A 27,638-nucleotide genomic window follows, 5' to 3' on the forward strand; every position below is an offset into this window, starting at 1 on the left:
CAGTGAGTCTGTGCTTGATCATTCAAACCCAGAGCCCTCTAGGGAGTCATTCACCATGAGTTTCTCATTGCTTGGCTTGATACCTACTTGCAGAAATGCCAAGCATTGTCAGCTGCAAAGAAAAGGCTTTGGGAGTGGTCTGCCGAACCAAATATCCTGCAATAGTCTATCTGAAAAAAATCAGATCGTTGGCATCAAGCAGGATATTAGTTGATTTATCTGTCGTGGCTCTTCATCTATAAATTGCAAATTATATTGCGAATTACTTTACCTCTCCAACCGCTTACATCAAAAGATGCTGACATAAAATGATGTTTATGAAGTACTATAGCAAGCACTGTTGAAGAAAGGCCAGTGAGGAAATGTGTGCATGAAATACGGCCCAGGGACATGCATTTAGGAATGGCGGGGAACTTGCTGGCTTTTAAATCAGTAAGCACCATGCATCCTGTGCTTTGAAAGAGGCGGCGTTCAGCTTAAAGACCGCTTTTTTATTATTATTATATAAAGCAAAGGAACTAACTAAAGTATGGTTACGGAGTTAAGGTTCTCTGAAGCCTTCTCATCTTTTCTAGCTTCTGGGGCCTTTCATCTGCAGCAGCACTGCCTGTAGAGCTCTTGGGTTCAAAGGAATAGCCAGGAACGTTACGCAGCATCACCCGCACGTTGCCTCAGGATGACAGCTCCCTGCCGCCACCGGAGCTAAGGCACCTCCGGCCTTCCCAGCCAAAATCCACCTTGTGCGCCTAACCTCCCCGTCCCGTCCCGTCCCGTTCCGTTCCGCCCCGCCGGCGCTCATCGCCCTCTCCTCAGCTCGCCGTCTCCTCACCCCTCCTCAGCGGCGAGCGGGGGACGGCCGGGGAGCCTCAGACCCCGCCGCGGAGGTGCTGACGGCCGCGTTCTCTGGAACTTTTGTGTTTTAACGCCGCCGCCGCTTACTGTTGCCGGTCGCGGCATCCCGGCCGCCGGTCAGTCCCGCCGGCCAGGGGAGCGGGGCCCGGGCGGCCCCGCCACCGCCCAACGGCGGGAACGGCGCGAGCCGCCAGGGGGGCGGTGCCACGGGCACGTGGGGTGAGCCCGTCCCTATGGCGAGGGCCAATCAGGGGGAGGTGCGCAGCTCGTGCGCTACTTAACGGTCACTGGGACCCTGCCCCTTCCACACGCTCCGGGGAGTCGCGGCGCTCGCGCCCTCCGGTTCCTCGCACCGCGCCTGCGCGTGGGCCGCGTTTCTTTCCCCCCCACCCTTCCCCTACGGCGGCGGCCGGCGTCTCGCGCCAGCAGCCGCGGGCGGGGCCGCTGCTGCTGCATGGCGCTGCCCGCGTGAGGGAGGGAGGGAGGAGCCTGGCGGCCGCCCCGCCCCCTCCCCAGGTGATGCCAGTGGCCGGGGTGACGATGCCGGTGGCGAGGCGGCGGCGGCGACGACCACCGTTCCTGACGGAGAAGGAGGCGGCGATGGGGTCCGGGCGGGCCTCCTCGTCCGTCCCCGCCGCCGGCTCGCACCTCGGGGCCGCCCTGCCCTGCCCCTGAGCCGCGGGGAAGCGCCAGCGGCCGGGCCCCATCGCTCGGTTTCCCCCCACCCCGCTTCCCCCAGGCTCGCCGCCATCTCCCCCTTCCGTCCTCGATGTCTCCCCCGCGCCGCGGAGGCCCCTTCGCCGCCTCCCCGCCCTCTCGCTCCTCGCCGCCGCAGCCCTCCCGCCCCGCGGTCCGGCGGCGAGAGGCGTCCGGCCTCCCGCTGGTCAGGCCGTCGCTGCCGCCCGTCCCCCCCGGCTGAGGAGCGGCGGAGGCCGCCGGACCCCCCCCCCACCCCCCGCCGCGATGAAGGTGGAAGCGGGAGACAACTCCATGATCAACCTGTCGGTGCAGCAAGTGCTGAGTCTGTGGGCGCACGGCACCGTCCTCCGCAACCTCACCGGTAACGGGGCGGTGGCGGGGCGTGGGCAGGCAGGCAGGGAGGGAGGAGGGTGGGCTGCCTCTGGCGCACGCGTGGGGGCGGCGGGGCGAGCTGCCGGCCGGGGGGGGGGGCTGGCGTGGGTATGGGTGTGCGCTGTGGGGGCCGGGGGAAGCCGCTCCGTGACTGGAGAGCGATCCCCCGCCCCCGGTACACAATGGAGGGCGTGGGTGTGGGACCGGTGTGCAGGGCTGGGGGTGGTCTCCCTGCGTGTCACCCGTAGGGAGGGCTGGGGTTTGTGTTCCCGGGTCTGTGTGCACGCGTGTGTGTGTGTGGGTGTGCACGCACGCCCGTTCTGTGAGCGTGGATGTGAGGCGTGTGTGTGTGCTTGGGGGGCTTGGGTGCGGGGCTGGTATGTCCAGGGAAACGAGAGGGATCTGTGTGTTCGGTGTGGGGAGGAGTGGTGTGCGAGCCCGGTATCTGCCCAGTATGCCTGCAGGAGTAAAGGAGCTGAAGATGTCGATGTGTTCGCTCACTCTTGTTTGTACGTGTGTAGTAAAAGGCTAATGGTACAGGGTATTTGAGCAAATTGATGGGTACCTGCGTACGAGTAAAGGGTTGTAGAAAGCGTGCGTGAATGTAGAAATACGTATGGAAGGCTGGAGTATGTTTGGGAGAGTGTTGGGGTTTTTTAGTGGATATATGCTCATTGGCATACAAAAAAAAAAACCCAAAAAACCCCAAACAAACAAAAAAACCCCGGAGAAATGAATGTGAGAATCTGGGACTTCCCCACCACCACCCCCCCGAGTATACCCCTGGACAATGAGAGCTGTGGGAGTTAATGAGGTGGCAGGTGTTTCCTGACAAAGCATCAGGGATCCTTAAAGACTGAGCTGTTCTGAAAAAAAGTCTGTGAACCAAAGTAGAGCCAGGGCTTCACCCTGTGTTTGGAGAGGGGAGCTTTAGCTAGCTTTGGCAAGAAATGGCTTTTTCTTCTGCTCCATCTCATGCTGAAAAACAAGTGTGGATTACCGTGAGACCCAAGGCATATACTGGAGAGGTGTATCTTCTGACTTCCTGGCCTGTCCAGGTGTAAGGAAAAGCATAAGCTTCCAGCTCTGAATAAGCAGGGATTTGGTGCCAATAGCAGAGATGTTACTGAGCAAATTCTTTCTGCTTGGTATAGGGGTATATTAGGTGGTGACAGATTAGTGGAAAATGTTGAATAAAGGGGATTTGTTTCAAATGTTTATGAAAATATTCTAATATTTACGAAAGAGTATTATGCCATCTTTTTCCCCCCTCTGTAGTAATGATTGATAGTTTTGATTTTTGTTAACATCTATTCAAGGTGGAAGAAGTATAATGAAAATAGAAGTGTAGCTGAAGTTGAAGCTGTAGCAAAAAGAAAGCGATCATCTTAGGCTTTATTATCTTTCTCGTTCTTTTAACTTCCAGGGTACTTTTTAATGTAACAAAAAGGTTATACAAGTTGGGTTTTTTTATTTGATCTATGAACTTTTTCAGATGTGTGTCTGATGATTAAATTTTCCAGGTATTAGTGTGGAGACACACTAATAAGACTCATTTTCTGAGTAGTTATTTTTGCATACTACTTATAAAAAATACATCTTGTACTCTTAAAGTAAAAAGTTCACAATGGATTTAACTTGTCTTTGTGCCAGGCATCCTCTATAAAGTTTTTCTTATTAAAGCATTATGCAACATAGGCTTTTCTATGAAATTCAGTTCCGAGTGTTAAGTAAGCAAAATTGTTTCTTGGCCCTTTTGCAATATAACAAGGGGTTGCACAAGGTGTTTTTAGTGTGGAATGGTTTTTCTTTTTAATATAAAGAATATGAAAAATAATTAGTTATCCATTGTAGTATTGCTGGAGAATATGTCAGCATCAGTTGTAGTTGCACTATGGTTTCTGATTTGGTGCTTAAATGCAGGTTGTCCTTATAGCCACAAACTGTTGTGCTGAATGTTCTTATGGACTGTCAACAGTTAATAACTTTCACTGGATTTAAAATCTTCTATATAAGATACACTGTTACTGATTATATCTTAAGAAATTTTTTAATATAATAATTGATATTAACAAATAACTGTTATTAAACTTACATAAACCCTTCCTAAAATATTTACCAAAGTAAACTTTGTTCAAAACCAGAAATTCTGTTTTTTGCCTGCTAAGAAAATAGGTATGTGAATGACTTTGTCTTGTTTGTCTACTTAATTCATTCCCTTTGGCACCTCTGTAAAGTATGAGGAGAAACTTCTTCAGAGTACTGGGAAGAGAAATTCATAAATATATGGTGTTTTATTGTATGACTTCTAAAGTCAGACTCATCATCTTCTTCCTCTTCACACCCCAGTGTCCTAAGGTAATGAGCTCAAGACTCCACCAACAGTTTTTATAGACTTTGAAATAAAAGTCTATAATTTTAAAGTGGTGGACAGCAATAACTCCTGAATTTGTTGAAAGTGAACATTTATGGGTGTTACATAGATGATGTTCCTTGTCTGTTATATTTTTTTTTTCCTGAAGCTCCATCCTGTACTTATTTGTGCCCAGTCCTGTAAGCTGAGAGGACTAGTCTGTAATTTATGATTTAAATGCTCTCCAGCAAGTACTTCTCTTCCACTTAATGCAGTGAAAACGTTAGCATCTCCAAACAATAATTTGACTGTGTAGTCCTGTTAACTTGAAAGTACCAGTTAATATGATAATTAAGGAAAGGTCCCAGAGATGAAGAAAATACTGTAACATGTAAAGAGCTGACTTATATTTGTGGGTATAATATGATGTCATTTCTTCATCTGAGTGCTTTGCGTTTATAAGTCTACAGGAATATAACATTATACAGTTTCTTAATTCAAATTTCAACATGTGCTACCTTGTTGACTTAAATTTGTATCTTTGTATTCACAGCAGAGATACTTATTGCTTGACAACTCTGTAGCTAATAGTGGTAGGCTGGGTACCTAGATCAGAATCTCAAGGGAGCTACTTTATTTTGGAATAATCAGTCTTGACTTATGAAGTGTTATAGGCAATCATTATTCATCTGTCAAAACAAGCTAAGGACTAGAGAAAAAGAAAAATGCTGAAGATGGGCTAGGGAGGTACTCCATGTTTACTGAAGCTGAGTGGCAGTAGGACAGCATGTTCATATATAGACAATATTTGAAAATGTTATCGTTTATATACTTTGTGTTGACTTTGATTTTTTTTTTTATTTGCCCAAGATGAAGCTGTTGGAATGCAACTTCAAGTTTTGATAAAGATGGAAGTGATATGAATGTTGTTCTAAACTGTAGCATGCCTTAAAAACCTTTTCTAATCTTTAAGGTTGTGTATGCTGACACTCATATATGTATAATATGTATATATACTACCTAAGCGTAACATATGTATGGTATATATAAATACCTAAATTAACAAAGAATTACTCTAAAACTGGAGTGATAGGGCATGAATTACAAGTTAATTGAGCCTTGCAACTTTTGTGGTAGAAAAAATCCCCACCCAGGTCAAACTAGTGGAAAGGAACATAAACTGAAAACAAGATTTAAGGTAGTGAGTCGTTAAGTGCTAAGAATTTTAAATAAACCTGAAAAAATGGATTTCATTTGTCCTTATTAGAAAAGCTATGGAATCTATGCAATAGATTGGTTGTCACTGTGCTTGTAAGCTAGTAGGTACTGCTTCTTTCCTAGTTCTCTGTATTTCTTTGGCAACTGCGAAGTTTTGATATAAGTAAGTTGTGTTTTGGCTACTTAAAGTAATTTGGATACACTGAAAGTAAGCTCTGAAACTTTCTTAGGGTCAAGCAAAGGAAGCTGGGAGGGTTTTTTAAAAATTTTATTCCATGTCTCTTTAGGATAGGTCTGTGAGGGCATGACTAAATAAACTGAGGCTAGGCTAGTATTTGGAGCTCGCTGCCAGATAAAGCTAAGTCATTATTACCATACCAGCAAAGTATTCCATACGTGCAGTTCATATCATCAAAAGAGCAAGATAATTAGTGTAGCTACACAAAGACCATGTGCTTTTTTAAATCAAGGTAGCAACAGTAATCATGTAGGTAAGTTTATACCTCTTAAAAGTATCAGTCAGTATATAGGACACAAATAGCCATACCAGTATGTTCTTAAGACACTTCAGTCTCGCTTCCTCTTCCTTATAGGTATTGCAAATCTTTCAACTACTCAGTTATTTTTGAACAAGCAAAGTCTTGATCGTTTGTGTTCAGAGGTCCACATTGTCTTTCTCTGTTTTCTAGTGGCACCTCTCAGTGTTGTCCCCAACCCATCCTTTGCTTCCTTCAGTCTTACTCTAGCACACTTTTATCTGAGAGTCATCTCTCATCATGATTCTGGAGTTAGATGATGCTGAATTTTACAGAACCTTGAACTCTTTCACTCAAATACCTGTGCATAAAGTTCTCTGCCCTCAACCTGTCTGGATAAGAATGATTATATTGTCCTCTAGGTTTATGGAGCTTGAAGCCTCCTTTAGTTTGCTTAGAAGATTGGCTCTCTTCCTTATCTTGTTCATCTATGTTAAACAGCTTACTTGGGTGTCTTCATCCCTGGCCCAATTAATGGGCAGAAGTAAATAAGTGAGTTGAACTACCAGACATAAAAAGAATAAATAAAGGAGGATAAGAAAGGATGACTTCCTGTCTTTCCTAGGGAAGATGCTCAAAAGTGATTTGTCCTGTTTCAGCTTCTAGGACTGAGCTGACATTTTAATGAAGTGAGGTGGTGGTTTAACAAAGTGGATGATACCTATTCAGGCAGATAAAGAAAATTCTTGGATTTGGCAGAATTGCTGATAAATACATAGCCTGTTACTTAAATGTGTAGTCTGTAGCTAAAGAACAGGAAACACTTATGTGAAATAGTCAATTGATACAATTCTCCGATTTACAGATCTTTCAGGTTTTTTAACAGCTACTTTAACATGACAAAGATGGCTGTGATAAGAGGTTCATAGATTATGATTATAAATGGCTCTGATTTTGTATGTTGTGTAAGTTTTCTGGAAGATATCTTGCTGTGTTCTGCTAAGTGCCTTGCTAGAAAAGCCAACTTTGCAAGAGAAAGGTATGATCTAAATCGAAGATTAAAAAGCTTTGTGTGATCAAGTTCTCAATTTCTTTAATATCAGATTTTGAAATGCTACAGTCATATAATGACTAGGTAAGCTATCATCCCAGAATATTTGAGCAGTGTGATTATTCCTTCTTCTTTGTTTTGTATCAGGATACAACAATATAAATTATTGTATATTCATTGCTAATTACAACCATTAAAAAAAAACAACAACCAAAAAACCAACCAATAATGAATCTCTAGGAAATTAGAGGTATCTTGGTACTGAGGGGAGATGCTAGAATAGTTCCAGCCACAAGACAAAGTGGCAGAGTTGTACTTTGTTTCCTGTTCAGGGAGACTTTTTCTCTTCCTTACCTTTTAAAAATTCAGTCCTTGTTGCAGGAGGTGAGAATTTTTAGCAAGAATGTGTGTGAGGGGAGAGGAAGGACTCCCCCCCCCCCCCCCTCCCCCCCCTGCTTCTAGTCTCTCTGCTCATAGCTTGTCTGGTAACTTGGTAAAGAAAAACTTTTCAGCTACTTTTATTTAACAAATTTAAATATCTAAGTTGGTGGAGAGTGGATAATCTAGGGCATATGTACTTGATGGAGTTGCCCAAATGAAAAGCAACTCAAGTAGAAGATGATCTACAAGTATTTTGCCTACTTACAGGATAAAGACAGTTAACTCCACTGCTTGCTCTGTCCCTCATCCTGCTGCCTGCCTTCTGCAGATAGGTGTATCACAGGCCAATGTCCTTAACCCTTCTGTTCACACCTGTCACTTCCCCCTTCTGTATCCTTCCCAAATGAACAAAGTTTTGGTCCTTCTTCCCTCTTATCTTCAGCTGGACATGACGGTGTTCCCTCCCTCCACCCTGTTCCCCTCCAACTCTTCTGAAGTGAACACCTACAAGTTTTAACATCTACAGTCAGTTTGGCAAAATTATACGCTATCATGGATAATTTATAATAAGAAGGTACTGGTTTATTGCAGGTATGTGTAACACTACCTGTATTTCTTCCATCACTGACTCTACAATGCTATGGACTTGGAAACCTAAGCCTCTGTGAAGTGATGGTTTATAACTGTTTTCTTTAAATGCTACAGCTGCATTTGTGTGGAACAAGGAATATTTCTGGATGTTCTCTAATTTCCTTTTGAATGCACTCAGTATGTGTGTTGGTTTTAAGAAGTAGGAGAAAAAAGTGTGTACCAAAGAACTCGAGTTTATATTCCTTTATCCAACAGGACATTTGGGGCTTGTTCTAGTCTCATGTCTCCTGTCCTAAATATAAAGTGAGAGGTGATGCTAATTTTCCTTGAGCCTCATTTGGAATGTAAGTAAACCCCAAGATAGTTGCTCACTATGCAGCTATTTTGTTGTGTAAGGGTTGGTAAATATTTTTGGTTTCTTAGTTACAGGGGAGTAGTTAGCCTTCCCATAATCTTTCCCTTTGTTCTAAAAATACAGTCATTCTAATAAGTCTTCCCTAAGACTGGAAATCAATTGCCTTTTCTACCTGGTGAGGGTCGACAGTGACCACAAACACTGATTTACTAAAAGGTAATGCAGTACCTAGCAAACCCTGTAGAAATTACAGGGAGTGATGGTGCCTAACAGAGTTAGATTCCAACAGGCTTTCCTGGTCCAGTTTCAAGCTTTTCAGCTGCAATGGCATTTTAGGAGAGAATGACTTTCAGTGTCCTGGGACTGTCCCTCTACATTTGCAGAGAGACAATATCGAGAGCTTTGCTTGTCTTCCCCATAGCATATCTACATATTGACCAGTATCTTCAGAATAACTGGCTACTGAACAGGCTGCCATAATCACAGGTCCCCTCTTACTTGAAATAACTGAGTCGTCTGTTCTTGGGCTTCAAGTTAAATGGGGACAAGTTTGTCTCATTCTGATGCAGTTTTATGAAATCAGTTGATACCTGCCTGAATTCAGTACCCACAACAGCACACCTTCCAGAAGTTTCTTTTTAGACTGTGGAAGAACTGATGGGATAATACTAATCAATACATCATTGGTGTAGTTAGGGAGTGTTTGGCAGTCTTGGAAGCCTGTAGTTGTTCGTGTAACCTTACATAAGAACCAAGCGTTTCCTTCAACTGCAGATTTGAAATATGTATTCTCAGAGTCCGTCACTGGGGTATCAGGTTATCTTTACTCTAGTAAAATTGCAAGAAGCCCTTGCTTTCTCTTGGTAGTTGATGTTTCATCTCTTGCATCCATCTTAGTCAAGAGAAATGAAAGTTTGGGTCAAGAACATTGTCAGCACTATGTCCTCATGATCCAGACTTCTCTTTTACTGAGTATTTTGCATATCAGTATAATCTGAGTGGTATGAAAATTGTGTGACAAACTTAATTGCAGGAAAGGGTGCTGTGTCCAGAAAATAAATAGCATCTCTACTACAGTATTTACTGGCAAACAAGGCAAAACATCATCTTCTGTGTAAGAACAAATTATCTTTTGAAATAGTGCATTCAGTGTCACGTTCACCTGCAAGCAGTTTAGTTTCATGCTTCTCTGAATAATCTGGGAGATGGGCTCAACCATGTTACTGTGGAGAACTAGAATGGCAGATCGAAGATAAGCACATAGTATCTTCTAGGATTAAAAGTCTTCAGAGATTAACATCTGCAAGCAAGGAGATGCTTGCTCTTGCCTACTAGATACATTCTTAATTCCCATATTAGAGTTCTTTTGTCTAACTTTGTTCTTCATGGTTATTAATTGTGTTTTTTCACTGCCAGTGTTGCCAAAGCAGTTTAGACTTGAGGACCTGTTCAGTCTATTGCTGAACTATAGTCTGCACAGTACATACCTCTAAAATTTATGAAGTATCTGCTAACAGTCCACTTGGTGCTCAAGGAAATGATCCCCCATGGGATAGGAGCTTAGTTGTTATCGTGTTGATAGAATATCAACAGTTTGAGCTGCTAGGAATCTGGTTTTGTGACCACTTTCAATGAAAGGGTCTTCCCTGGTAGGTCTTCTGATGTAGAAGAATGGAAGTGTTCCTTCCTGACAGGGTTTTCCTGCCCAAAGTTGTACGTGATTTACATTTGCAGGAAAGTAAACTTTTTTTTCCCCCATCTCGTAAGGCTTATTTCCCTATGGTCAAACTGTAGGTCTAGCAGGGCTGCTGGGTTCTATATTGATAGATCCTTGGCTAATTTCCTTGTTTATTTGTTTCCACTAGAAAAAAACAGTGGGAACACCCAATCTGTGCTAGTAACAGACAAAGCCTGTTAGGACTGCAGGAGAGGTTCTCCACCCTAATTATCCATGACCATGGGAGATTAGATCAGCAATCAGTCAATCTTTCTTAATATTAGTGAGGGGGTTTGTCAGGTATTTGTAGAGTGACTACTTGGCACTCTTGCCACTGTTCTGTTACAGTAGCTTCTGAGAATGGGAGGTTTAGTGGAACAGTACAGTGGTCATTATCCTTTTGCAATGATTTTTGAGGCCCAGCTTAGGGCAAGGTGTAAAGGGATGGAGGATCTGAGGAGAGCTGCTTGGAGCCACCCTCAGTATATGTGTGCATATATCTAAGCATTCAGAAAAGTTACACCTTGAGCTACAGCTGAAGTATTAATTGAATGTAGATTAACCATCCACCTTCCTTGCTGCTCTCTTAAGAGAGCCTTTTGGTGACCATAATTTAGAGGAGTTGTAAGTCCTGTGACATAGTTTTGCCTTTTATGCCTGTGTGAAAGGGGAAGGGTTGAGTCTACTCTCAAAGTACTGCTAAATGAAAAAGCTTAAACTCTGTATTTGTGCTATGGATGTACATACTATATTGACATCGAACTCAAAGGACACTGGTTATTGTGTAGCAACCATTCTTTCTCAGAATCTTTTCACTAGGTGTTTTGAGCTGCTAAGTATTTTTTGAGTTAGCTAATTGGGTCATATTTCTGCTCAAATGACTGATGTGTGTTAAGCTACAATAATACAGGCTCACCTCAAACAATAAGCATCCTGCTGTTGTAAGGAAGCTGTGTTGTTTTTTTGAGGGGGAACTGCAGCAAAAACTCTGAATTGATGACAGTTTCGTGAGATTATGTCAATTGGGAAAATGTGCCCCAATTTGCTGAATTCTGTGATGATATATACCAACTGTAGTTGATGTAAAAAAAAAAACAAAAAATTCTCTTTTGCATTTCCCTACCCTTTTGAGTTATAGTAAATGTTTTTAGAAAATTACCACCAAGTGAGAAAGGTTCTTTAATTCTTATGTAGCTTCATTGATGGTTTCTGCTCTCTTCTTTGAAGGTAATGATCACGTCTGCCATTCTTTAGAGAAATGTTTGTACTCCACACATTCTCATGATCTCTTGTCCTTGCTTAGTAATTTAAATAATAGTGTCTACATGTCTCTATGAAGTTTTGTGCTAAGCAATTAGAAGGAAGAGGTTGTGTTAAAATTTCTTGTTAAAATTGTAGTGTTTTTATTTGTGCCTTTGAAGCTAATTTGATGGAACATTCTATTACAGCTCCTGGGTAGATAAGCTGAAGTCTTTAATCTCAGTTTTCCCATTTGATGTTACCTGATGCTGTCTCTTCTTTTTTTTTAAAAAAAAAAAAAACCCAACCAAAAAAACCCCACCCAAAACAATTCTTGACTTTTTCTTGGTTCAGTCTTTGTTTCAGTGAATGTTTCATTCTGCAGGTGTAGTAGTTACAATACCTAGTAAGATACTGCAATTAATGTTGTTTAAAGAAGCTATTAAAAGAATGATGGACTTCTTGTAATAATACATCTGAATTAAGAATTGTGCCAGAATGCTTTTTATAATTTTTTTGATCATAAGAGTTATTCCTTTATGATACACTGCTAAAAGGGGGAAAGTGTCTTGAGCACACGCTGATGTTGTCATATTGATCCCTTTTAAGATGGAAATCAGTATTGCTTTTCTCTTACTGTTGATTGTATGCAATGTTTTAAACTCTTACTTGTTCTTGTCTCAGAAATATTAACCCTTTATTTGACTGCTTTCTTTCAGAAATGTGGTACTGGGTTTTCCTCTGGGCTCTCTTCTCCTCTCTCTTTGTCCATGGTGCTGTGGGAGTATTAATGTTTGTGATGCTGCAGAGGCATAGGCAGGGGAGGCTGATCTCTGTCATTGTGGTCAGCATTGGATTTCTGGGTTCTATAACTGGAGCAATGATAACCAGTAAGTCTGTCTTTTGTTTTGTTTTTTTCTTTCTTATTTTACATCTAACTTCTAAAAAGAAAAAAACCCTTTTTCTTGGTGATTTGTTAATTGTTTATTAAGGATTTTCCCCTAGTTATATAGCTATCCTAATGATAATGACAGCTGAGTTGCTCTTCTATTATGTAAAGATAAAACTACTATAAATTGTCTGAAAAGTGCAGAAATCATTGTACTCTCTCGTTTTGGAAATGTTGGGTACCAAGCTATTCAAAAGGTGTATGCTCAGCAGGTAGTATCTTTTGGCGATCAGGAAGAGCTGTCCTGTCCTACCATACTTGTTGCGGATTTTTTTATTAAAGGCTTCTGATCAAGATCACCTCTTAGTACCCTTAAAGCCACGAGGATTTTCTTGGAAAAGAGGTCCTGATTCCATTGGTTGTAAGGCTGAATTCCTGCTCATTTCCTTGGGCCTGCTGCAGGTTTTTAAATTGCAGCTGGCTAGGATGTTGCTCTTTTAAAAGAAATAAAGGTGCAATGTAGGTAGTGGTTTACAGCTAAGAAAATTCCTTTGTTTGGAGAAGTTATACTTGGCTTATGGATTTGAATGAACTTTCCAGTCTTGGCTTGGCCATAATGTTACTTTCTACTTTATCTGGGGTAGGGAGGAAGGCCATTAGACTTCCCCCCCCCCCCCCCCCCCCCAATAAATAAATAAAAAAATTAAGCTGTGCTGTTGTTCTAGGCAAAGTGCTCTTTGGTAAGGGCATCTGTTTTGGAGTTTCTTATGGTGTTAGTTTAATGCCTACCACTCAAGGTACATTTTTAGACACTTTTTTATTCTTTGACATTGTATCCACAGATAAGATGCTAACCATTTCTCTGTTAAAGCAGCATGCTGAAAGGTTCACAGAGCTGTAGTTGAAACCTATACTCGTCATGAAAACATTGCAGAAATCAGGAGTATTTTATGTAGAAAAATGCAAAAGTGTTGTACCTGTCCATATATGGTACAAGTGATGTTGCCAAGAACATTTTGAGGAAATGATGCTTAGCTGTTTTCATCTAGAGTTAGTGGTATCAGATACTGTTCTTCCATCTTCCCTAAGAAATTCTGTTATCTGTGTCAATACTAAAATATATGCTATAAGATCAGTAGGACACTTTATTCAGTCTTTGGCTCTATCATATCCAGCTATGTATGTTTAACTTATAAGTAGACTACAGTAGCTTTCCCAAGCAAATAAGAGCATGGTGAATTTTCTGTTTGGTAGGGGGTGTGGAGAAATAGTGAATATTATTCAGGAATTATACAGGAAAGAAGCTTGTGCTTTGTTGTCTGAAATAATGCCAATCAGCAGTTCTCAACATTAAAATCAATGGATTGAATGGGGCCTCTGTTAACCTTAGTAGTAGTTTCTGCCCAAAGATCTTCAGTGTTGTTGAGATGGTCTAACCTGAAAGGCCTTTCTGCCTTTCATTCCCATTTTTCTGTGTACTAACCAAATTATCAGAATAGTGGTATCACTTCAGCTTTGGACACATTCATGGTTGATTTGTGACAGATTTTCTTATTGCTGCTGAAAGTCTTTCTTGCCTGTTGGTTTTCAAGATTAAATAAAAACGCAAATTTCATGAAAAGTTTCGTTAATACTTTCCTCAAAAACTTGTTTCAATTACTATATATATCTCATCCTAGAATTTCTATTATTTAACCCAGTATAGTTCAGTATAACTCTTTTTTTTTTTCTAAAGTGAGGTGGAACCAGTTTGAGTGCCTTACATTACATGTTATGCTGATTTTTGTCCTACGATTAAAGTGGCAGTGGTCCTGTTACAAGGTCAATTGTGCATGAGCATTTTGGAAGAACTGAAGATAGGAAATGTGATGCTGGAATATCCAAGCAGAGTCTTTTATAGTATTATGTGGTGGGGAAGTTTCAGGTTCAGTGTTTCTCAGATGAAAGTACTCTGTGTCTTTTATCTAAGCATAAAAAGAGGAGCAACACAGTTGTATTTTTGGCATCCAGTTTTGCAGGTCAAAATGTTTAATAAGTAAGCGGCACTGTTCATGTGCAAATTCACCTGAGAATTTCTCCAGGCTTAGACTGTAGACTTGTTACACTGTTCCCAAAGGTTTTGCCCAGAGCATTGCAAAGTGGTTAGCCAAATACTTTTACTTCCAGGTATTTTTGTTTCTGAACGCACTGGGCTGTTTCATACTGAAAGAAACTCTGTGGGGAGCTTCTGAAGACAAAATATGGTGATAAAATATTAAAGAGAGGAATTTTAATAGCAATTGTGCTGCAAACTGGAATGCATGTTGAAGTATTTTGTTGTTTGGATATGCCTAGTCCAGTGCTTAAGTAATTGAAATAGCAAACTGACTTCCATTTCCATTTTGTATTTCCAGTCCTCTGCATCATTTGTGTAGATGAATGAATGCAGTATAGATTATTAAATAATGCAAGTTTAATTTTGCTCAGTTAGATCTTTCAAACTTTCTGGCCTTCTGGAATCTTTTTACCAGCATGTAAAAAAGGAGGAAATGCCTCAGTTTCAAGGTTTTGAAAAATCATGGAACTTAACAGTTGGTATAAAAAAAATTATTAAATAGCAGTGGATACTGTCGGAAAAAAAAAAACAACAAAAAAACCAAACCAACCAAGAACAGAAAAATGTCAGGAAGTTTGAGGCAAGGATTTTAGCTGTATTTCATCCAGAAGGGTCTATTCTTCCTCTTCTCCCCCAGCACACTCCTTTTTGGTGACATATTCTCATTCATCTCATTGGCAGCCTATTGTAGCATACTTCAGCTCTATACCAATTGTGCTGGGTTATACATTACAGGTTGTATTGTACACTGTTATTTGATGAGTACAAATACTTAATTATCAAACTACCAGGTTTTTTTTAATTATTGATATTTTCCAGAATATCTCTGTGTTTTCTCAAGAAACCAAAAATTTCTGTTATTGAGTAACTAATAGCATCAAATTCTGGTACCCCAATTTGGCTGATTTGAATTCACTTTGAGAGTTCAATCACCAAAATAATTTTAATGTCAGTACTGGGCTCAGTCTAAAGGATCTTGCTCAGTTTTTGACAGCAGATAGTCAAGGAACAAATGGAAAAGCTTACGCAAGGTAGCTGAGTGAAATACCATAAGGCTAGCCTTCTGGTGAGATATTCCTGACAAAATACACTTTACAGAATATGTTTTTTAAAAAACCAGCAATTAAAAAAACAACCCACAAAAACTAAACACCCCCCCCCCCCCCCCCCAATTTACTCACCTAATAGTCTGATTAATTGTATTTGCAAATGCTGTTATGGCCAGAATTGCTAGTGAATTCTACTCTTCCTAAAATTTTTGTAAAAATGAGGTGTTACTTTTCTTAAGATGTCAGATGATTCAGATACACATTGTACTTTCAGAAAAATCTGTTGGGACTTAGTGTATTTCCATGTCACTAATGGGTTTTTGATCATTTCAGCAGACTATTCCTGTTAGTGACTGTGCAAAACCAACAAAATTACAATTATTTTTTTTTAAACTCTTTCCTATTACTTAAAAAAAACCTGTGGTGGCTTTTCAGTTTTCTTTGAGCCTGAAAAAGCCTCTGTGATGCCTGAAAGCATTTATTACGATCAGGTAGCATCTGAGACCATAAATACTAAAGGTCTATCACTAAATTTTGGGTTTTGGTCTTCAGGAAAAATTAATTTATTCTGAAATAAAGGACAATAAACTTAATGGTTGTTCTTAAGGCAAGGAAAGCAAACACTGTATAGAAAATACTAGTTCAGAAACTATTAAATAAAAGCTTCATTCTAGTTGAACCTTTGAGGTTTGGGTTGAGTAAATTTTTTACTTATGGACACAGCCATATACAGCCTATATTTCTTTTTTCAAATTAACATTTTTGTATCCTTAAAAGGCTTAGAAGTTGGTTGAGCAGAAAATGTTATTCATCATTAGCATGTTATTATTTTGACTGATTGATAGAAAGACTTATCTTTTTCTCAGGCATTTTCTCCAAGACATTTTCTCCAAGGCATTTTCTCCCTATAAGTTTGCTCTGTGACTTTTTTCTTCAAACACATGTGATAAATTCAGTATGTGAAAGGCAGTTAGAAGGGAGTTAGTAGCACCTGTGTTTACAGTGCAGTATTTTGTTTCTGGTTTATCCTGGCCATTTGATGTTATACTTTAAACAGGAATTTGCACAAAACTGTGTAAGAAAAATGGTCTCTTAATTTTTAATGTGTTATAGCTCAAAATCTAATCATATTGATTAGAAATTTCCTCTCATACACACTGGTGGATAACAATGCAGTGCTTTGATCTTTTTCATGTTTTGCTTGGTTTGCTAAACAATTGTTAACAATTTAGTAGTTTAAGTCAAAACCAAACTGACACAACATGACAAGGTTATTCAACTGAAATATTAAATGAAGCTGATAAATGTGTGTTTACGGTTGTTTTGTAGACACTAGTAGTTTTACTGTTCTTGCCTTCTCCCTGCCTATACAAGCACGATTAAACCACACTTCAGATACGGTCAATTTTTAGGGGATTTTTTTTGCTACCTTTTAAAATTAGCGGAAGGCAAAAATGTAAAAAAAGAATTTAAGGTGTCTACAGGGAAACAGCAAGATTCAATTTTCTTAAACTGATGTTGGAAAAGTTAATCTGGTTCAGTTGGGAAAATCATTCCTGAAGGACTTGCATAACTACAAAAATACAAGTAAGGCTAATAATTCTGTAATGCCATGAAGCAATACAGTGTTTGGTAATGTTCTATAAATAGCTGATGCATAGACACAGTAAATAATTTGTCATATTTCAGCCTTGGCTTTTTCTGTGATTTGATCATTGTTTTTCTTGTGATTCTTAGGTGCTGCAGTAGCTGGAATTTACAGAGTAGCAGGAAAGAATATGGCTCCCTTGGAAGCTCTTGTCTTTGGCGTTGGACAGACAGTACTGACATTAATTATCTCATTTTCAAGAATTCTTGCAACACTTTGAGACTTATGTAGGAGGGGGGAAATCAACTAGTTTAAAGAAATCTTTAATTTGAAGAGGAACTTCCTGAAAGTGGATTCATCAGCTTACGAACTTGAATTCTAGTGCAAGAGAAAGGAAGCAATGTGGAACGTGCACTACGAATCTAGAGGTTCGGTCAAATGAACAGACTGTCCTCTAGTGTCTGAACTGTTGTACTTCTGCACTGCACCTTATGTGCCTCAGTCATAGGCAAGGTGCACTCCATGTGTGCGAATTTGAGATAAAGCACCTTGAATAGCTGCCAGTCAGGTTAATGCTTGGTGATGGGATCATTGTTCTTAACAGTGTTGTAATAAAATAAAGGGATGCTTCTGACAATTGCTGTATGTGCCAAACTTGGAGTTTAATTCTTAACTGTTGGCTGGTAAGCTTCGAAATTGTAATTATAGAAGAATGCTGTGAACATAACTGTTAGGTCTGTTTCAAAGTGTAGGTGAATTTTGATGGGGTTTAAGAACCACAGCTTTAGCAACCCTGGTGTAATTAGCACTATGCGTAGAATGGCTCATGGCAGTTTTCTGAAGGTCAGCACATCATTTCTTTATGGTTTTAGATTGTCAGAAATCAATAGCTTAGGGAGACTGTATGAGGGTTACTAAGTACAATCTGTTCGGTATGCACAAACAAATCTTAAATTGATGCTTTCCTTAAAATTATTTTGTCTTAAACATACAGATTGTTACCAGCCCTTCTGAAAGCCCCAGAAAGGCTACTTGTTGCAAATAAGCTCCCTATTATTTATTTAATCACTGATAGGACTCTTAACCCTACATGTATTCTTTAAAGAACACACAAATATAACAAAGTTCAAGAGAATACACCTATGAGGAAAATGGATAAAAAATGATATACTGGTTTTCTACTGAACAAAAATGTTAATTTTAATAAAATAGTTACTATACTCCAAAAGTTTGGAAGTGGGGCAGCACTAATGTATTTATTACCTTGTTTCTAAACACTTTGTATCTTTGGAAAGATTTAAGAAACCAGGAACTTTCAAATACTTAGCTTTCAGTAGAGCTTGTGCTTGTCTAGTTTAAAAGGGACAGTAGTGTTGTGCATGTGAAATGTCTTAAATGTGAATGTTTTGGAGTGAATAGAGATTTTAAGCCTAATTACTAATTCTTTATGAAATGCAAAATTTAAAGGGCACAAAGTTCTGTGTGAGGAATAAGGAATATTTTATATCTTTCCTCAACTGAATGCTTTTCAGCAGTCAGCTTTTAATGCTGACAGGAAGAGTAAATTGCTCAAAGGTTTTGCAGTTAAGAAGTCAAAAAGACTTTCAGGACTGTTGAAACCACCGGCACCTACTGCACAGCTAAAAATATGGTTAAAATATAACTTAGAATACAGTCATATCGCTTAGTGCTTCAAAATATTATAATGAATTAACCTGTCTGCCTTTATTTTACTTCACATAAACTTTTTTAAAGTGTGAAGGATGCTAATATTACTTCTTTTCTTTAAAAGTATTTAAGTCTTGTTTGGAAAATGTACAAAGTTACAGGCTTTGCAGGGAACAAGGTAAAATACAGGTTTATAAACCTTTTCAGTGTTATATTTTTGGCTTTGAATTGCTTTAAAATGTGACTGAGTGCGTATATTCTCATTATTTTGAATGTCTTCGAAAACTTATTTATTTTTCATGGTTTGGTGTTTTTTGTCTTGTGGCTTTTACTTTCTGATGATACTTTTTGGCATAACAATCATTGCACTTTAGTAGACAATGAAATTATTACATCTGTAAAAGGAAATTTAAACTTCTCCCCATTGTCTTAAATTATGAGAAAACTGGTTTCAGGTATTTAAATCAAATTGAATAATAAAGTAATTGAAGATATTTCTCCTAATGTGCCTTGTTACATATATTTTTAGGGGAGAGGATTTAAAAAAAAATTTACCATATCTTCATTCTTGTTCTATTTTTGCTATTTTGTTATTAATTTGGTTATTTGTTATAATGTCTTACTCAACAGACATTAAAACATTCCTGTCTGACAACCTGGAAATGCTTGTCTGGATCAAACCCGACTGTTTCATGAAGCACTGTATTCAGTAATTTAGATTGTCTCATGACTTTACCTCACACTAAAACTTCTTCCCAGTTTCCAGATGTCCTTGAGTATCTGAATTCTTATTTATGGTACGAGGCTATTATGCTACCACTGATCAATGGCTTGCTGTCTTTCACTGAGTTAAACTATAACAGACTACTACTAACGTATGAAATGCATATACGGAACTTTTATTGATGAACTTCATTCTTCATTTTAATTGTCGTGCCAATGAAATTGTTGTCATGGTAACTTTCCTCCTTTGACAAGGAGGCATCTTTGCAGATGTTAAGTTACCTTCCTCCAAATAATTTTCTTTGCATAGATCATTGTAATCACTTTTTAAAACATTGTTAGGTGCTTAGTTGTCTCTATATGGCATTATTGCCTGGCAATGATGAATAGGCAGATAACATAATGCCTAAGTGGCTTAACAGAGACAAAGTTATGTATTTGATAGAAAATTGTTTTAACTATTTCTTGTGAGGAATATATGAGGACAGATAGTTTGTCTATGAAGTACTCATTGATCATAACATGAACTTACTGTATAATAACTCTAGCAGTGAAAGGAAGTGTAAGTAAGTGGCCTTATGTCTATGAATCTTTGAAATTTCATTCCACATCATTAGAAACAGCATTGTTAAACATAAGGTGCTCTAGTCAGTGCAGTGTATGCATGTTTATGTGTGTATATATATGAATGGTGGTTTTGGGGTGTGTTCTGTACCTTGCACGCACTAACAATTGAAATAACTTGCCCAAGAAAAAGAAAATTACTTCAGATAACTTCTTTTTTTCCCCTCTTGTTATTAGGCTACAAAGATATCTTGTGTGTGAATGACACTGATGGTACTCTGGTTCCCTTTGGACAATACAGTGTTGTGCAGATGTCCACACAAGGTCTTTTAGTGCTGTCTTCAAATAGCTCTGCCTGCCTCTGCATTGTATCACTAGGCACATTCTGCATTGTCAATGATTAATTTCAAGTAAAGAACAAATAATAATACATCAATGCAATTTAATCTGGGGTGAAGGGGAATACTGAATATAATATTTAATGTGAAGAAGCTTCTCTTTGTTAGAAGCTGCTGTTGTTAAAGATTTAAACATCCCACGCACTTACCATTTATCAGTGTAGTCATAAAATAATAGAATACCAGGTTGGAAGGGACCTCAATGATCATCTGGTCCAACCTTTCTTGGCAAAAGCACAGTCTAGACAAGATGGCCCAGCACGCTATCCAGCTGAATCTTAAGTGTCCAATGTTGGGGAATCCACTACTTCCCTGGGGAGATGATTCCAATGGCTAATTGTTCTCATTGTAAAAATTTTTTCTCTGGTGTCCAGTTGGAATGTCCCTGGGAGTAACTTGTACCTGTTACCCCTCATCTTTTCTGTGTGACTCCTTGTTAAAAGGGAGTCTCAGTCTTCTTTATAGCCACCCTTTAAATGCTGGAACATGGTGATAAGGTCTCCCCTAAGCCTTCTTTTCTTGAGGCTGAACAAACCCAGTTCTTTCCCCCTTTCCTCATATGGCAGGCTTCCCAGTCCTTTGATCATCTTTGTGGTTTTCCAGCATGTCCGCATCTTTTTTGCACAGCAGGGACCAAAACTGAACACAATATGGGGCCAGGTGTGGCCTGACAAGAGCTGAGTAGAGTGGGATAATGACTTCTTTATCTCTGCCGGCGATGCCCTTGTTGATGCAACCCAGCATCTTGTTGGTTTTCTTTGCCACAGCAGCACACTGTTTGCTCATATTGAGCTGCTAGTCCACCAGGACCCCCAGGTCCCTTTCCACAGAGCTGCTCCCCAGCCAGGTAGATTCCAGCCTGTGCTGTGCGCCTGGATTATGTTTTCCCAGGTGCAATACCTTACACTTGTCCTTGTTGAACTTCATAAAGTTATTGTTAGCCTACTCTTCCAGCCTATCCAGGTCTTTCTTCAGGGTGGCTCTCCCTTCCGAAGTGTCTGCTTCCCCGCTGAGTTTAGTATCATCAGCAAACTTTGTCAGGGTACACTTGATACCACCATCCAGATTGCTTATGAAGACATTAAACAGTGTTGGGCCCAGCATTGACCCCTGGAGGACCCCACGTGTGACAGGTTGCCAGTTTGAAAAGGAGCTATTTACCACCACCCTGTGGGTGCAGCCTGTCAGCCAGGTCCCTACCCACTGCACGGACCACTTGTATAGACTGTAATGCATCAGTTTCTGTAGGAGGAGGCTGTGGGAAACCATCTTGAAAGCCTTGGAGAAATCCAGGTAGACAATGTCCACTGTTTGCCCCACATCAACTGAGCAGCTTTCTTTGTCGTAGAAGGCAATCAGGTTTGTCAAGCATGATTTGCCCTTTGTGAATCTGTGCTGGCTTTTCCCAATCATGTGCTTTATTTGATTTGTGATAGCCTCCGGAGGATTTGTTCTATAACTTTCCCAGGGACTAAGTAAGATGGATGGGCCTATAATCTCCTCGATACTCCTTTAAGCCCTTCTTTGTAGATGGGGATGCCATCCATCGTGATCTTCCAGTCATGTGAGTTGTCCCACCATGTTTCAGTTAGTCCTATGATATCATAGTTTTCTGACTGGTTGCGGAGCTTCAGTTACTCCTGTTTGTTCCCCAGGCTGTGTGGATTGGCATGCACACACTTGAGGTGGTTGGTCTTCTGGTTCTCATCTTGGGAGGCAGCTAAGGAATATTTGTCGCTGCTCTGGTAGGCCTGGCTTATTCCCCAGATCAAAAAATTTTGGTTTGACTCAAAAACCCCAACTGTATTGCAGAAAACAAATCTTCCAAATAATTATTGTCTTTCATTTTGTGGGTAATTCTGAGTTTATTAAATTAATGTACGTACCATGAGTAGCGATATAATTTGAAGTTTGCTGTTGACAGTTTTTAAAAGAAACAAATAATTTAACCAGTTTTGAATGTTCAACATGGACCAAAGAGAGTAGTCCTGATTTTGTGTAAAGTAGCTTTCTACTTTTGAAGTACATTGTTTTTATTACTCTAAAGGAAATAGTATTCCCTCTTCAACATATCACACATTGATATTTGTTTTGCTTACAATTTTTATTTTAATTCTGTTGGGGGCCAGGCATATATAATGCAATTTGAGCAGAAGCTGTAATGGAGTCTAAGCTCTAATGACTGTAAGAACTGATTTAATTGTTACTTTCTGGTTTAATTTATGTATTTCATGCACTAAGTGTATTCTAATAACAGCTTTCCTGTATTAAATCTGAATATTTTATCATGAGCATATTAAGCTGGATGGTTTTGTACATACCCATTCAATATCACACGTATGTAATTCCACATAAGCAACTAATTTTCTTCTTTAGATACAATAGTATTCCTAGGTGTAACAAAGTGTGGATGAATCAGAGACACCCCTCCGAAAAAGTATGTGACTAATAAGTCTTAGAAAAACAATTGTGAACATGAGAATTTTTTCAGTTACTCTTCTGTTTCTAGAAATACATTTTTTCATTATATGTGTATTTCAGTTAAGAGGAAAAAAGTGGAGATTGGTTGTTAGGATGACAACTGCAACCTAATCTACTTCCAAGCAATTTGAGATAAAATGAAATTCTGAATTTTGTTCATAAACTATAATGGAGTGCTACATATATATAAATGCTAGAACATAACTTTATTTCAGTGTTACCAGAATTTAACTTTCAGCTGCATCAGCAAAGTGACGGAATACCTTTTTAATTATTTCCTTTTTTTAACATCTAGATTGGGAGCAGCCCAAGGTAAAAAGACTGTTTAAATCCTCAGCTGTTGCTTCAGAAGGAGTAAGTGTTCTTTGTGTACAGGTGAATTTAACACATGAAAATTTGTATTGGGTTAAAACTCAAATATTTGGTCACACCTTGGTCACCACCTTTACAACCTTTAAGGTCAGTGGGAAAAGTATTCTGTTACAGCAGTAAAATTTTCAGCTGGGCTGCATTAACCTGTGTACTTAACTGCACATTCTTTGGTGAAAATGAAGTTGTCATAGAAGGTAGACTTTAACTTGAGTACATACCATTTGATACGTTGTAAATGAGAAAGATTGTGTCCTGACAGCATGCTGTTTCCCACACTTGTGCCTGGACTTGTACTTGAAATCAGTTTGTGCATTAAGTTTAAATATAATCACAAAGATATCTCAAAGTCCGCAGAGATACGTTACTGCATAGGGTGTATATATCCCATTATAGCAGGTGTGAACCCAATGATACTCTGATGCTCTATAGAAGTATTTTCTTTCAGGAACACACATTTTTTTCACTTCTAATTGTTCCTCATGTAGTTACTGGACACTTAAGGAAGTTACTGCATGAATACTAGTAAGATTTGTCAATTGTTAAAGGGAATAGATAATATGTCCTTTTGTTCTGCTTCTGTGAATTGAAAAGAAAAAACCTATAAGGCAAAGTAAATACTGAAGACATTTTCAGTAAAATAAATAATATTTGATTGATATAAATGTCATTCCTTTTCATTTGAGATCTAACTTTTGAAGTTTAATTCAGGTATTTAATATCACCATTGTAAAATCCGTTTCTGGATTATCCATCAGTATAAGGTATATTGATGAGTCCATCAGAGCTAAAGATCTATAACCTTTTAAAATTACTTGGCTGGAGTTTTTACTTGTTTGAAAAGTGCTCAACTTTTATACAGATAATGAAGTTTTGGAGGTCCTCAATGTTTTGGGGTTTTAGAGGATAGTCAGGTATTTATGTAACTAAACTTTTGACTGTGGCAATATTTAGAATAGCACATAATTCTTCAGAAATGCTTACAGAAACCACTGAAGATAGGTACCTATTTTACAGTCAGAAAAAGGCTAAAGTATTTGACATCTGTATTGGTAACTATAACAGTTGTACTATAAGCTTTACAATTGCAATCAGTATTATTTGGATTTGGCTGAGCAAATAAGGAGCAGAGGAAAAAGGGAAGTTGAAAATCTTTGAAAATGAAAATTTCAAAAAGTATCCATTAGTCCACTGACAAAATTGTGTCCCTCTAATACTGTATTTCATCAAGCATGACTTAAACAATAGATCATACACGATGCAGCATAATGTCTCTCCATAAAGTATCTTGTGGATAGAATGCATTCTGCAAATTTGTATTGGAAAGAAACATTCATATTTTCACTTGATGAAGTTGCCTCAGCTAAAGGATCGTGTCCTAGGCATTATGAAGCTTAAATATAGCAAGAATGGTGATGGAGAAGAGTGATTTAACATATAGTTGTTATGCTTTGTACAGGACTATATTACACTGCAAAAAAGGTATTAATTTTGAGTTGTGGATGTACTGCATGTTCATGTAATAGTTCAGCTCCAATTAAAAGCAAAAAGGGTGACATTTAAGCTGTAAATACTGTATACTATTATCTTTCATTTTTTTAAGCAACTTTTTTATTTCCCTATTTGTGTACAGTTCTCTATGTACATATAAAAAAAAAAAAAACAAAAAACAAAAAAACAAACCACGGCATTTGGAGAAAATTTTGTAGTTAACTTTTGCAGTTGACTTTTGCATTTTAATTGCAGGAATGATCTAAATATGTCCGTTCAGCTGTTTGTTTAGTTCGAAGTTTTCATTGTATGTTTTCAGGTTCTTTGAAAAACAGCAATAACAGTTGGACAATTATTTAAAGTAAAACTTTTTTCTGCACAATTTCCACTTCCATGCTTTAGAATGGAGGCACAGTGGAACACTTGTCCAATTGTAAGATTTCAAGAGCCTTTAAGTATTTTTCAATCTTTTTTTTGGTATAATAGGAAATGTTTTGTAATAGCTTACATACAGAATTTACAAGTCAAACAGTTTCTCATGCTCATTTATTTGATTAAAAGTTTCTGTTAAAATATTTTCATAAACTTTCCATAGCTTATTGCATGTTCTTATAAGCAATCATAAAGCTATGTGTCAATGTCTGTATGAAATACTCTGATAACAAGTATTACATTTTGTGAACCTGATTGAAATGTATAAATTTACACATAAAATAAAGCTAAAATTAATAATTAAGTGATGCACTTTCTTCTAGACTGTAGTGGTGTGTTCCTGCAAGTGTCTTTCTACAGATGGAAAAAAAATCTCAGTGGGACCTGTGTTGGCACAAGACTGAAGTGTCTTGTGGGTGAGATTTTCATTTCTCCATGTTTTTCACATGTTATTTTAATACCTATGGCCTCTGGTTTTGATAGTTGAATTCTAGCAGGTGGGGAAAAAAAATGCCTGAGCAAATGAAACCTACGTAAATGGCTACAACAGAAACTGAGGCAGCTGCTTTTGTGGTTATAATAAGGATTTGTTTATGCAATTGGATATGCATAGTTTAGAAAAAAAAATTGGTTGCAGAAATGAAAACTAGATTGATTTAGTTCATCAGGTTAAGCCAGCTCACAATGGAATGCTGTTTGGGGAAAATTATACTTAGTCAACATGATGTAAATGTTTTATCTAGTTTGTTGTTGTTGTTGTTGTCAACCTGCTGAGGTATATAGATGCTATTTATTCCTGCTTGTCACATGTGCTTTATTTTTAAGGAAGTCTAATTCACCGTGCGTGTGTTAGTCATTACCTCTTGGAGGTGCCATTTTGACAAAGTATAATGTAAGCTTTGTATTGCTTATTTTCAATAAAAGATACAGTTTTATTAGCTCTATATTTTATTAAATCAGTCTGAGAACATTCACCAGTAAATCTGTATCTCTTCCATGCAGCCTGAAAGCACTGCTTTTAGAGATGGCATCACAATAGCTAACTTCTCATGAAAAGCTTAAGGGGCTTTAGAGAGTATAAAACCAGGTTGCTATGTCTCAAAAGTAGCGGTGGTTTGGTTTTTTTTGTCGTTGGGTGGTTTTGGGGTTGTTTTGTTTTGTTTTATTTTTTTTAATTTGTAAGGTAAAGTTGCTTTCAAGGTGAGCTTTTATTGGAAGCGGTGGTTGGCACAAGAAGGGAAATCAGTCTGGAGGAAAAGACTCAAAATACCCGAATCTTCCGATGACAAACTCTGGTGGAACTTGTGTAAGGTACAGTGCAATATTGTGCAAAAGTATAAGCTTTCAGAGTAGCCGCCAGAAGCAAGTAGCTGCTGTGGGTTTGTACCCTGCGTGGGCTAACAGCCTCTCAGAACGGCTGGGTACCCACCGCCGCGGTGCTTCCTGGCTGCCTGCCCTGTACCGCTGCGGGAACACCCGAGAAAAACGGAGCTGTGTCCGCATCGGGAACCAGGCGGGCAGCAGAAGCCGAAAGTGCTAGACCTGCTCCAAGGTAAGTCATCACCCCTCCCAAACTGGTTTGTTTCTCTGGCACAGTAACTTGTGTGTTTAGGTAAACCACCTGCAAAGCAAAAGTTCTGTCACTAGGTGGTGATCGTGGCCTGTGCAAGCTTTCTCTTCCCTTCTCGCCCTCTTTTCTCCCACGCTGCTGTTCTAGATAATGACCAAAGGAATCATCCTGGTTTAGTGCTCCTTCTGAATATTATGTCTACAAAGGTAAAAAGCCTTAGCATTTAAAGGCTTAGGGCAGACTGAAACTATTCATCCTCACCTTTTTCCTCTAAACTTTATCTTTGCTTATCATGTCTGGTGCTCAAGGCATTATTTGTTATTTATGGCTGGTAGCATGCTTAACATTGTGCTATATAACATGAATACTTCTAAAAGTCAAAATAAAAACTACAGGAGCAGATGAGAAAATCCAGAGCTGGAACACTTTGATGTTAAGTTACTCTTTACATGACTAGCAGAAGAAATGGATTTGTTTTTTTTTTTTCTTCAATAGAGTGGTAGTGTGTTGGTTTGGGAATCCAGGGCAAAAACTTTTGCCTGGTGACAGGTAGTAAGGAAACAGTAAAAGTGGGAGTGGGCAACAAACTGGGACAGAAGGGAACCTCTTCTTGAGACTTTACTTCTATTTGACTTGCTACTGCGGGTGCTTTCTTTGGTACCTCTTCTTTCTTTCTGTGCAGTGCAGGTCTAACTCAGCACCTTCCACAGGCCAACAAAGTGGGCTTTTAAAACTGGGAATTTTTTAGGATTTGAACATGATGGTTTTGTCTTCTGTATTTGCTAGTGCAAGTCAGGACTCAGACTCCCATAGGTCAACTTTAGGCTCACTTCTGTCAGTGCATGGCCATTGCATTAACACTTGCTGTCATTCCATTGTGTGTTTTGGAAAGTGAAGTCCCTGTCAACTTTCTAACTGGTCAGATTCCTCTGCTTCTAAATATGAAACATGTTTTCAAAGCTGAGATTTCAGAGGTATTAAAATGTAAACCAAGCTCAAATTCTAATTCTTCAGTTT

The 27,638-nt window shown here is 39.1% G+C and overlaps 1 protein-coding gene across 1 annotated transcript; it reads left to right on the forward strand.

The window, feature by feature from the left end:
• The first annotated feature begins 1,275 nt into the window (after positions 1-1,275).
• On the forward strand, positions 1,276-25,901 carry TMEM170B (transmembrane protein 170B). The gene is made up of 3 exons (XM_049824038.1): positions 1,276-1,912; positions 12,024-12,194; positions 17,075-25,901. Exons 1-3 carry the CDS (start codon positions 1,816-1,818, stop codon positions 17,203-17,205), a joined length of 399 nt encoding a protein of 132 aa, XP_049679995.1. The 5' UTR covers positions 1,276-1,815; the 3' UTR covers positions 17,206-25,901.
• The last annotated feature ends 1,737 nt before the right edge of the window (positions 25,902-27,638 follow it).

The sequence above is a fragment of the Accipiter gentilis genome, chromosome 20 (genome assembly GCF_929443795.1).
Source record: "Accipiter gentilis chromosome 20, bAccGen1.1, whole genome shotgun sequence".
NCBI lineage: Eukaryota > Metazoa > Chordata > Aves > Accipitriformes > Accipitridae > Astur > Astur gentilis.

Excerpts from the sequence above, each read along its gene's own strand:
- TMEM170B (XM_049824038.1), top strand. The coding sequence starts at position 1,816 with ATGAAGGTGGAAGCGGGAGACAACTCCATGATCAACCTGTCGGTGCAG. Across the intron at positions 1,913-12,023 it reads CGTCCTCCGCAACCTCACCG|AAATGTGGTACTGGGTTTTC; the intron begins GTAACGGGGCGG and ends GCTTTCTTTCAG. Across the intron at positions 12,195-17,074 it reads AACTGGAGCAATGATAACCA|GTGCTGCAGTAGCTGGAATT; the intron begins GTAAGTCTGTCT and ends TGTGATTCTTAG.